General features: G+C 48.2%; 1 protein-coding gene across 1 annotated transcript in view; it reads left to right on the top strand.

The window, feature by feature from the left end:
* Positions 1-13,048, top strand: part of LOC137417503 (ankyrin repeat domain-containing protein 13D) — a gene marked incomplete in the record, with an annotated part of 53,389 nt that overhangs the window by 22,769 nt on the left and 17,572 nt on the right. Inside the window, 2 exon segments of the mRNA XM_078780532.1 lie at positions 212-293; positions 10,848-10,915. Of these exon segments, the coding sequence (XP_078636658.1) occupies positions 212-293; positions 10,848-10,915 (150 nt within the window).

Here is a 13,048-nt window from a genome sequence, read left to right as displayed (position 1 = left end):
AAGGCAAGAGTTGATGTTTGTGGGGAAATGCGGAGCGCAGCAGTCATGTGGAAAGATGTGTTCGGTTCAGATTAGAGATAAAAACACTCGTCAGTTACAGGCACCCACTGTAACAACCCGCACTCGTTATCTTCGTTTCTGAAATGCTGTGCAGTACTCGGATCACAATTTTATAATGTTGTTATTGCATGGTTACTTCTCCATTCTGCAGGTGTACAGCGCATGCAACGTTGAACTTGTGACTCGTACACGCACCGAGCACCTGTCGGAGCAGGACAAAGTGCAAAGCAAAGGTGAGCAACCATCAACTTGCACAAGAAACTGAGCGGTATTAAGTTTGTGACGCTCGTCGGATTTCAGTAAATGTTGGCGTTTTTGCAGTGGATTTAAAGGCATTGATTCCATGATGCTTGTTACCTCTGCCACTAAAGGTGGGTGGAGGTTATCTTTTCATCCCTGTCTGTCTGTCTGTGATCAGGATATCTTAAAATGTTATGGAGGGATTCGGAAGAAATTTGGTGGAGAGGTTGGGTATGTGACAAGAACAAAATGATTAGATTTTGGTGAAGATCTGGATCTGGAAACTATCATTTTAAGTGATTCTTCACCTTTGAGAGATATATAGCACAATATCTCAAAAAGTTGAAGACTAATTTGTACGAAACTCGGTGAGCAGGTGGGGTGTATGATAAGGAAAAATTGATTCAATTTTGGTGAACATCTGAATCTGGATCTGGATACAATAAATATATATATTTTAAATTGAAAGTGATTATTCACCATTGAGGGATGGGGCCCCTCCCTCCCCCCTTCCCCTCCACTCCCCCTCCCTCCCCCTCCCCCTCCACTCTCCCCTCCCCTCCCCCCTCCCTCCCCCTCCCCCTCCCCTCCCCCTCCCTCCCCCCTTCCCCTCCACTCCCCCCCCCCCTCCCCCCTCCCCCCCTCCTCTCCCCCCTCACCTCCTCTCCCTCCCCCCTCCCCCTCCCCTCCCCCCTCCTCTCCCCCCTCACCTCCTCTCCCCCTCCCCCTCCCCTCACCCCCTTCCCCTCACCTCCCCCCTCCCCCTCCCCTTCCCCTCCCCCCTCCCCTCCCCTCCCCCCTCCCCCTCCCCCTCCCCCCTCCACTCGCCCTCCCTCCCCCCCTCCCCCCTCCCACCTCACCTTCCCCCATCCCCTCTCCTCCTCCCCCTCCCTCCTCTTCCCCTCCCTCCTCTTCTCCCCTCCCCCCCACTTCTCCCCTCCCCCCCACTTCTCCCCTCCCTCCCCTTCCTCCTCCCCTCCCTTCCCCCGCCGGGCAATGCCGGGTACTTCCCATGGCCAGCTGTACGTGGGCTGCTCGAGGGTTGGAAAACCAAGCAATCTTTATGTCTTGGCACCAAGTAAGAAAACCAGAAATGTTGTATACCAAGAGGTTTTGAGAAATTGAAAATTGACAAAACGTCATGTAGGAAATGTACTGTGATATTGCTCTTAAATATACATGTTCTTTTCATCATATATTTGTATTATTCTTATTCAACCCGGGCGAAGCCGGGTACCTCAGCTAGTCAGCCTATATAGAAGCTGAAATTAATTAGTGTTACACTTACATAGTGGTTGATAAAGAAACAAAACTGGATGTATTCATCAAAAAAGGTAATGCTAGCAGATGAATATGAAAGGGAAGCAAAAATAAATTGAGGAAATCCCAACAGCAGATGCGCTGAGCTTTGATCTTCTCGGCCAAAGGGGGAATGTGCCATAATTTTTCATTGTGTAAAAATCTAATTTTGCAAAAGCAAAGTTTAAACAACTCATTAAAGTCCAATAGAGTTATAAAGCAAAGATAACATGCTCAATGTAGATTTTGAATGGTAAAAGTATAAATGGTAATTTCTCGCAGCACATGGACTCTGATGTATCATTTGCTAGGTTTGTTTGTTTGTTTTTCCATAAAATGACGAACTCACTCATGGTTGTTGCTCCATCTGAACAAATGTATTGCATTTTCTCTCACACGAAGAATGACAACTCAGATGACATCGAAAAGCACAAATACATTCTACGCCTTAATGCAGTCACAGTTTTCTTGGAGCATGAAGAAGGACTTGATCACAAAATCTGCAGCTCCCCATTCACAACCCTCTTTCCAAATAAAAACTCAATAGAATATCCACCATGCCCACTGGGCTTAACCAGACGTTCCTGGTATTTTAAAACTAGTTGCAATATATATTTTTTGATATGAAAAGTGGTATGTCTGCTTTTTGTGATTATTTTTCTCTCATTTTCTTTACAAGATTGAGGCTGGTGGAAGAGTCAGATGGTGGAGGTTAAACGGACAATGAACTTACAGTGGCACAATGGAGCTACAGTTGGACAAGATAAACAAGGGAATGAATAAACTTGCAGGAAAAGAGAGTTGGTTGAGATAGGGAGGAATATTGGAGGTAAAAAAAAAGATTGTGGGTAAGGATGTGGGTTTGCACGATATGGTGGTGCACTTGCTTTTGTAGCCCTGGAGGGAAGAGTGGGATATACCAGAGTTGTTGCGGAGGGTCAGAGAGCAAAGGGAGCTAGACTGGAGGAGAGGTGGTTAAAACAAAACAAAAGACAGAGAGAACTCTTCTAACCTTTGTAACTGATTCTTGTGTTTATTTTGTCTTGGCACGGCCTCTAAATATAAGTAATGTCGTGCGACTCCGGTTAACACCAGAAGGTCGCGGATAGGCCTGAACGGATTTATTCTGAGGCAACACCCAACACGGATTTTACTATGGTCGCGTGGGAGGAAGAAGGAAGGTGGAAGCTGCGTAAGCGCTTAACTGTGGACGGCGATCGAACTCCAACGGACACTCCGATCCTGTAAGGGAATTAACTCGACACGGGCACAGGTGTAACAGGGAATATAAAATAATACAAGGGTTTATTGAAAAGAAACGCAGGGACAGGAAAACGCGATAATAAATCTAAAACTCCTAAATTGGGATCGCACACACCAGATCTCAAACACAGACGGGGGAAAATGAATTACGAAAAGAAATGTCTCATCGTGTAATTTGCAATGGGGATTGGCCTTATCTGTCCTGTCGTCTTGTCTTTGGCTGCCGCCCAACATGGCTCCGTTCGGCCCCGATGCACCCACGAGGTCTCTCGCTCCAGCGCCACAGCACCGAACACCGCTCCAAGCACACGCAGATCATCACCAACTCTTATCCTCCCCCATCCAAAACCTTGATCTTTTCTACCCCCGCTAATTTCGGTCCCCTTGTGTTTTATACCTCTCCCCCCCCCCCCCCCTCCCCTCCCCTTCCCACGCCTCCTGCCCCCAAGCCCTCTCCCTCCCACACTTCTCCCTGCTCTCCAATGTTGTGGTTGTGTGCTTCCCCTTCTCTCCCCATCTTGTCTTCCGCTCCCTCTTTTTGTATATTTTGTTTGTCTGGTTGATTTGTTTGTGAAATAAATGTTAGCTCTTTCACGAGCCTCGATTCAGCATACAAAAAAAAAAAAAAAGATGGCGAGCCAACGCCCACGAGGTCCGTACACCACTCCAAGCTTCAGGAGCACCGATCACACACGACAGCCAGGGAAGGACGTGCCGCAAGAGGAAGCTGTGCAAGCAAGAAAAACCCGACGTGCTACGAACTGCTGGATCTCCAAGAGCACGAACCGCAAGAGCAAATGGTGTTCGGCGCTCCCTTAAATAACCTTCCTGCGGTGGGACGTCAGCCCTGGCGCGCCACCCAATCAGTGTCCTCCACCGACTCGTTGGCTGGAGGTTCGCGCCGACCGCGCCACCCCAACACTCGTTCCCTGTAGCGTGGTCATAGCGCGTGCTATTCGTGGTGGATAGGCCTGCCAGAGGTGTAGGTGGTGGCGGCCATCATCGGCGGTGTCCTGGCCTGGTTTCCTTCCGAAGTCACTGTCAGGGAAGGGGAATTATTTAATGTTGCGCTAGGGACCTAACTATGTGTCTACAGGTGTGCATTGCCATAAGGGACAAAGGTTTGGCTACCAGGTGTGACACACAGGGGCGTTATTCTTTATTCCCTATTCTATTTAACACACGAACATCCTGGTATGTCCGCAGGTATACATCTTAACCGACAAATCGCCTAAACACACAGAACTTATTACAGGTCAGATTTCTTACCGCGACAGACGAATACCTACCGACACAGATCTATCTGGCTCTACATATTGCTACCCCACCGACATAACACAGCCCCCTCCCCCCCCCCCCCCCCCTGGAACCGCAGCTCCTGCTAGGTTCACTGCAGGCGCTACCATCCCAGCCTTAACACTTACTGTCTCACACTTAATTAACCTATGAAATAAATCAAGAGGGCTGTGGGAAGTGAGTCGGACTTCCTACCTGTGCTTCTTAACATGCTAATCCCCTTAACAATCATGCAAATATGTACAATGATTTCATCCGTTGTTCCTGTGGAGGGAGGAAACAAACAACACACCAAAATCTACTTAACCACAAAACTTAACCAAACTTGCAAAACTTCCAACTCTATTAAACATTTGTACATACCCCGGTCTACAGACCGCGTCCCCCGGTGGATGCCACAAGACACAACCTTACCTGCGTGGCCATCCCCAATGCGCCCCTAAATTTGCACGGGCCCTGTCCTGATGTTACAGGTGAGTGAAATGGCTCGGTGGATTTCGCCCACATTCATTCAACACAAACTCCTTATCCACGCATACTCATTCCAAAAATCATTACGACACTTTATCATTACAAGCACGTACTTCACCCCCCCCCCCCCCCCACCCCCTGGCAGGACCATGGCATTGATGTCATTCGTGTGTGCATGTCATTTCTCAACTAGGCAGCGGGGAGGTACCGCACAAAAAGATGGTGGGGGCACTTCAGGCTGTGGTGCCCACAGTCCCAAACACAAGTCAACCAACTCACAAGTTCATTGCCCCCCCACCCCCCTTTACCTCTTGGCCCCGTGACAGCCCAACAGCCCCTTTCCATCGTTACCTCGCCGGTGAGAGTCTCCACACACCAGGCTCCGTTGCCTCCTGCTGCCGCGCAGCTCCACGGGTTGCCGGGGGTCTCCTTCACCCCAGGGCGCCCAACCAGACCCTCCACCGACGAGCTCCAATTTCCAGATACCACTGGCTGCCAAGGGTAATTGCCGCAGGGGGGGGGGGGGGGGGGCCCGCAGGCATCGCTCCTCCGAGCTTGATCTGTACCTGCGGACACACACACCTTCCCCACCCACAATATCCCAAAACACATTTCCTCCCCCGCTGCCATTTCATTTTCAACACAACTCAGCACAATTCCAAGCAGATGTTACAAAAAGATGTTACAAGAGTTTTGCCATGGCCTGCCACATGTAAAATCCCATTCACATTGAACCACATTTTCCAAACCAACAAGTGAATCCTCTTGGATTGCGCTGAGGTTCGGGCATGGAATTTCTAGGAGGAAGTATAATTTGTATGCAATGAAAGTACATGTAATATGGGATCGAGTAAGATCGAGTAAGCTTCACCAGTGCGCGTGCGCAAATTTACGTCACGTCGGCAGCGAGAAGGCGTTCCCCAACACGAACCAATCAGGAACTGCCACGCCCACTTATATGATCTCAGAATTCCTGTGACAGGAATTAGCGTTACACTGGCTGGAAGTCATTCGCTAGAGGCACTTCCTCAGCGCCAATAATCATCACTCACTCTCCATTATCTCCACTCTCACGACCACATGAAAACGCACAACCACAACACTAACACAAACGCCACCCACAAGACTCTGTGGCACCCATTCCATCCCCCTCACCAGCCATGTCATCGCTCTCACCCGCCTCCCAACTCCAAATTACATGTCCCCAAATTTCTATAAGCAAGTCCTGAAGCCTGGGACAGTAACCATCAAGGCCTCACCTCTACCTTGATGCACAGGTAACTTCCGGTTGGTCAAGTCCAAAGTGCCATCCACCCTTCAAAAATCCCAAATTTCACATTGGACCAATCAAATTTTCCAAATTTCTCTTTTGTCCACACTACACTGGCAGGTATGTGGATCCGCATCCAACGGTGATCATCACTACACAACTACCTGTGGCCACGACAGCTCTGCACCTCTACCGTGCAAGGGTCATCGGGACAAGGTGAGCAGTCAAAACGCCAACATGGCCCATGAGTGTCCACAAGGGTGCGACCCACCATCCATCTTTCGGCCCCCCTACGAGGAACACAGCTGCACCAGCCCCAGCTGGCCAATGTGGTGAGCACCTGCTGCCACAACAAACCCTACCGCACACACAACCTCGGCCTTGGGGGAGACGGTCGCAGTGCGTGGCATTCCCCTCACGTCACCTACGCCGCCCTCGTCCCCCAGTCCACAGAACTGCAGCCCCCAGTGCTCACCCACACTTGACCACACCAAGGTCCAGTCAACAGCAATGCTCCACCAGGAGACCCACCCAGAAGACATGGTCCACACACCTCGGACACGCACAGCACCATGTTGACCCTCAGGCTACACAACTACATCCCCATGATCCCGCGTCCCAAATATCGGCACAGTCGCCCCCGCAACCAGTTGAAGCTGTGTCCTGCTACCCTATCAATTTTATCACATCCTCCAACACTTTGGTCTACACACCTGGATCAATAATGGTGTCACAAAACAATGTCCACCATTTCTCTTCACAAAATTCACCCTTAAATTTGCATCTAAACCTCAGATTACCCATGCCAAACATTTTTCACATTTTACTAACTCACCAAAGAAAGATGCTTTGCCATACACATGCCAGCCGAGCATGGCCCATGAATCGGGGGAATGTGTAACGAGCCGAGTATAACAAACCCATGGCTCTCTTCCCAAACCGAGAGTCCATAAATCATAACGGACGATCTGTGGAAGGTCACTCTCACACCATCACATTCCACAGATGCCCTAATGGTTGTCCAGTGGGCTATAATCCATCCCTGTCCGTTCGGTTCGACCCGCATCCATAGACCAGCACGGCATGGCAGGCCACCACATGCCGGCTGTCCCAGAGTCTCAGGAGGAGGGTGTCAGGCCGCATGCCTGGGTGGTCACCACATCAAGCCCAAGTTGGCCGTCCGCAGTGCCACCACCAAAGCGCGACCCACAGCACCTCCCCCTAGTGGTCCTCAATACATGCCATCCCAGGCTTGAGAAACCACCTCGGACCCCCCTGGAGGTCTTAACCCCCACTAGGGTCTGGTGACCCTGTCGGCCCGAGCCACACGCCCGGACGGCGCCCCGACGGATAAGGGACCCCACACTCCACCAGACCCCTGTGGGGCCCAGGTCGTACCATGCCACCCATGGCTGGACCCCACGTCCAAATCTCGCCAGTACAGCCCCCCAGCTGGCTGGCATACCCAAATTTCTAAAGGGGCAACTTTTGCCCGAGGCCATCACCATTGACCTCCCTTGGTCCGAATCCCGAGCCGGGGCCAACCCCAACCAAGGCTGCTCTAAATCAATTTCCCATTTTTATTTTCTTTTAGATTTTCTTTTAAAAATTTTTTATCTCCTGTCCCAAACCGCAGCTGCAGGTAACAACTCCCTCGGGTTGTTCTGCCCCTCCCTGCAGCTGTTCCACATTCCCTACAGGGACCAAATCGTCAGAGGCTCGATTTCCCGACTCCCCAAGGTTCAAATCCAGCCCGGAGCCAACACACTCCCCCAACTGGTCATTCAATTTCGGAGCCTCCGTTGCCAAATTGCAGTGTACGGTGAGGGTCCCCTCGGTCAACACAACCACCTCCTCGGACCGACTCACCTCATCACCCAGACTCCTTTGGGCCTGAACAACCCCTACCTCTATGGGACTGTCCCAGGTCTCCAGCCGCTGGATCAAATCATGCTCATAATCATCCCCCATAAATTCTGGCCCCAACAGGCCTTCCCCAATAAATACCCGGTCCGGCTCCATTACCCGGACCCCCAATAATGTTACCCCCTGTTGCTCTGCACCACCGCCCTGGTGCTGCACCATTCCTAATTCATCTTCCGGTTGGGGTGTTGTGGCATCCACCCGGTCCCGATAAACCTCCAGGCCACGATGTGGGAAACATTCTCCATTACAATTTTCCAAACATTCCAAATTTCCTTCCCCACTCACCTGTGGGCACTCCACGCTCACCTGTGGGCACCCCCCATCTACCTGTAGGCATTCCCCATTCGTCACCTCTTCACATGCCGCAATCAAATTTTCCCCATCTAAATTTCTACCTTCCCTTCCTTCCCACTGCGATTCCAATTTTTCCATTCCCGGTGCAATTCCCTGCGCGTGAACAACATGCACATCTGCATGGGCCGTACTCTCTTCCATTCCCAATTTAAATTCCCCCCGTTCCAATTCATATTCTGCCACCGTTGGCTTCTCCTGGGCCCCAACGGCGTCATTCTTTCATTCTTCCTTCAATTTACTCGAACATTCATCAACTTATATTTCCCATTCGCTCATAATGGGCATCCATTCCATTTTTCATTTCCCTCATGTTGTTATTCAATTGCACGTTCATTTGCATCATAAATTTCATGAAGACCTGGTTATCGTTCGGCGCCGTCCTTGCGGCGGGGGAAGTTCCAACACTACGCTCAACCCCAATTACTTCCGACTCACCCCCTATGCTTCCCGCATCTCCCATTCTTTCTTCCTCCATTCTACCGACCTCCGACATCCGCTTTGATGAAGGTCGTTTCCCGCGCGTGTTTTATCTCAAAACCCGATTAAATTTAATGACGCACCTTTCGTGCCGTGCAAGCCCAATCGACTATACAAAATTTTCGCCTCAGACTAAAAAATTTTGCATTCAAATGGCGGGCGCGATGTATGCCCGACCGTGTCGATGTTCCCCCGCTGACAAAACAAATTTCTCCAACGGGCCCAGATCCTCACTCTTGACACCAGTTGTCGTGCGACTCTGGTTAACACCAGAAGGTCGCGGATAGGCCTGAACGGATTTATTCGGAGGCAACACCCAATACGGATTTTACTATGGTCGCGTGGGAGGAAGAAGGAAGGTGGAAGCTGCGTAAGCGCTTAACTGTGGACGGCGATCGAACTCCAACGGACACTCCGATCCTGTAAGCCTGCAAGGGAATTAACTCGACACGGGCACAGGTGTAACAGGAAATATAAAATAATACAAGGGTTTATTGAAAACAAACGCAGGGACAGGAAAACGCGATAATAAATCTAAAACTCCTAAATTGGGATCGCACACACCAGATCTCAAACACAGACGGGGGAAAATGAATTACGAAAAGAAATGTCTCGTCATGTAATTTGCAATGGGGATTGGCCTTATCTGTCCTGTCGTCTTGTCTTTGGCTGCCGTCCAACACGGCTCCGTTCGGCCCCGATGCACCCACGAGGTCTCTCGCTCCAGCGCCACAGCACCGAACACCGCTCCAAGCACATGCAGATGGCGAGCCAACGCCCGCGAGGTCCGTACACCACTCCAAGCTTCAGGAGCACCGATCACACACGACAGCCAGGGAAGGACGTGCTGCAAGAGGAAGCTGCGCAAGCAAGAAAAACCCGACATGCTACGAACTGCTGGATCTCCAAGAGCATGAACCGCAAGAGCAAATGGCGTTCGGCGCTCCCTTAAATAACCTTCCTGCGGTGGTGACGTCAGCCCTGGCGCGCCACCCAATCAGTGCCCTCCACCGACTCGTTGGCTAGAGGTTCGCGCAGACCGCGCCATCCCAACACTCGTTCCCTGTAGCGTGGTCATAGCGCGTGCTATTTGAGGTGGATAGGCCTGCCGGAGGTGCAGGTGGCGGCAGCCATCATCGTCGGTGTCCTGGCCTGGTTTCCTCCGAAGTCACTGTCAGGGAAGGGAATTATTTAATGTTGCACTAGGGACCTAACTACGTGTCTACAGGTGTGCATTGCCATAAGGGACAAAGGTTTGGCTACCAGGTGTGACACACAGGGGCGTTATTCTTTAATCCCTATTCTATTTAACACACGAACATCCTGGTATGTCCACAGGTATACATCTTAACCGACAAATCGCCTAAACACACAGAACTTATTACAGGTCAGATTCCTTACCGCGACAGACGAATACCTACCTACACAGATCTATCTGGCTCTACATATTGCTACCCCACCGACATAACAATAATGTTGCAACACCTCTACCAGTATTGCATCGTAACCCGCAACACTCCCTAAAGGGTTATGTTGAACAAACTCTCTGCTTTAATGCAGTAACATTTGGTTCCAATAGTTATGTTACATATTTAGGAATAGGGATAAATATCCTCATCTACTTTAACAGTGTTTAGACGTACAAAGTGCAACGGAACTCACTACAACTGGCTTGGAATGTGGTTGAATTGTTATTCTTGAAGGTTCACTCTGTTAAACTAATGGTTGTGGGGGGAGGAAGGGGGGTGGGAAGAAGGGAGAGCAGGGGAGGAGTCAAATTGAGCACAGTCTTTCAATCTTGGTAATATATCTATATATATAAAAGAAAGTTTTTGTTTGTTTGTTTGTTTGTTTGTTTGTCTGCACGCGCTAATCTCCTGAACGGTGAAAGATGGGAGGAAACCTCGAAAACAAAAAATGTCGGGACGGGCCCAGGGAAGGTTATAGGCTAGGTGGCGAGGCCGGTCGAGGCCCACCTTTGCCAGGCTGGGCCCATTTCGCAATTAAAAGCTGAGCTGAATTATAGTAGTCAATCTTCTACCGCCATGAGTAAAAGCTGAATTATAGTAGTAAATTCATTCAAAAAGAACCCGGGCAATGCCAGGTGCTTTCGGCTAGTATATATATAAACGTGTATCTGATCTGTAATAACCTGTCAGTGATTGATACCTGGATTCAATCTTTCCCAAAGGAAACAAAACTCCACTGCAGTCTTTTCTGGGACTTGCCGAGCAGCATGTCGGCATGTCTGGGAGTGCTGTGAGTATTGTATTTGCTTTTGGATTTTGTCTTAGCTTTATTTAAAGACATATCATTTTATAAATGGCAAGACATTTCAACCAATCCTCTGCCTCACTTCCCCCTCTCCCACACACACTCCCCACAACAAAAAGGGCAAGTCTGAAGAACACACCTTTCTGAGAGAGCTGTGATTAAATTAATTGCTCCAGCACCTTCAGACAATCTTTTATTGGAATTGCATGACTTTTGTGCACCAGGAAGTAACTGTCACCAATTTTGTTGAATGTTATCCTCTTTCCCGAATTTTTTTTTTAATTTTGCTTTTACACAATTGAGGCACAGACGGCTGTTTTAAAAAACAAAGCATGAGTCAGTCATGAGTAATGGTTGTGTTTTGTGCTAATTTTTTCTGTGGCCTGTCTAAATGTGTCTTGATGCAAGACATGCAAGTGATAATGCCATGGCATTGAGGTCACAACACTTGTAATCCATCACGGCGTAAACTGATCTGATCCAGAAGATGTGTAGGGCCTATTTTACTTTCGTACAGAACTCATATGTGCATATTTTTTGCAAGTGTAGACTCTACAAAAACTGGGGGCATTGCTAATTGAGACGTGGCATTTATATTATAAGCACCACCCATTCCAAAGATGTGCTATACCAAAGTAACGATTAAAATATTCACTTGTCAGTATCATGTTGGTCTGAAACCCTTAATGATGGCATAATGGTTAGAGCGTCCGCTTTGAGTCGGAGAGGTCGGCAGTTCAAACACTGGCCGAGTCGTACCAAAGGCTTTAAAAACAGTACCTGCTCCTTCCTTGCTTTTACGCTCAACATTTAAACAAGACAAGAAATATGTCGTTCATCGCACGATACTTGCGAAATCCCGAAAATAAGTTGTTGGCCTATGATAACCTCAAAATAATTGGTAGTTGAATTCAGTGACATCGTATGCAAATCATCTTAAAATTTCAAGTCAGTCAGATGAAAATTGAGGATTTTAGAAACTTGGCCTATGTTGACCTTTTGGCCTATGTTGGCCTCAAACATGCTTGGTGGTTGAATTCAGTGACCAGATATGCAAATCCTCTTAAAATTTCAAGTCAAACAGATGAAAATTCAGGATTTTATTAATTCAGCCTATGTTGACCTTTTGGCCTATGTTGACCTAAAATATTAATTGGTGGTTGAATTCAGTGACCATATATGCAAATCCTCTTCAAATTTCAAGTCAATCGGATGAAAATTGAGGATTTTATTAATTCAGACTATGTTGACCTTTTGGCCTATGTTGACTTAAAATATAATTGGTGGTTAAATTCAGTGACCATATATGCAAATCCTCTTCAAATTTCAAGTCAATCGGATGAAAATTGAGGATTTTAGAAATTTGACAAAGTTGGTGAAATTTGGCCAATGTTGACCTATTGACCTTTGACCCTAAAAACAATAGGCTTCTTGCTTATGACTAACTCTACCATTTGTTGAAGTTTCGTGAAGATCGGTTGAAAATTGTTACCTGTAGGCGACTGACATACAGACAAACAGATGCACTAGAGTCTAGACCAGCGGTCGGGAACCTATGGCTCGCGAGCCATATATGGCTCTTCCGGTGACGGCATATGGCTCCCAGACAATTTTGAGTTGAAAAAAATAAAAATTAAAAAAAATTAAAATCAGTTTGGAACTGATTTTAAAATACTTGTGATATTTCTTAATAATACTGTGTCATTTTAAAGTAAACAGAAATTAGTTTTGAAGATAAATTTCACGGGTCACGGGTCACCCGTGGGTTGGGTCGGGAACCAATGGCTCGCGAGCATGTCCGCGTCATTGTAAAGGTGAAGAAATCAATTTTATCAGATAGCCAACTAGTTTATCCGCTTCAACCCTTGTAACGGAAAAGATGGCGAAAGAAAAAAAGACGATGATTACCGTGCATTCCAGGCTGCGTGGACAGAGGAATTGGTGAGATTTGGTGAGACATTTTGTGAGATTTGGGATTTGGTGAGAGAGCAGGATCTGCGGTATGTCTAATATGCAATGATAAAATTGCATCGATGAAACGGTCAAATATAAAGTGGCACTTCGATACGCACCATGCTTAATTTGCATCGAAATATCCAGCGGGGGACAGCAGGAAAA

This window comes from Myxine glutinosa, chromosome 6 (genome assembly GCF_964187855.1).
Source record: "Myxine glutinosa chromosome 6, kmMyxGlut1.1, whole genome shotgun sequence".
Taxonomy (NCBI): Eukaryota; Metazoa; Chordata; class Myxini; order Myxiniformes; family Myxinidae; genus Myxine; species Myxine glutinosa.
Note: the sequence above shows the minus strand (reverse complement) of the source record. Positions and strands in the feature narration are given on the sequence as shown.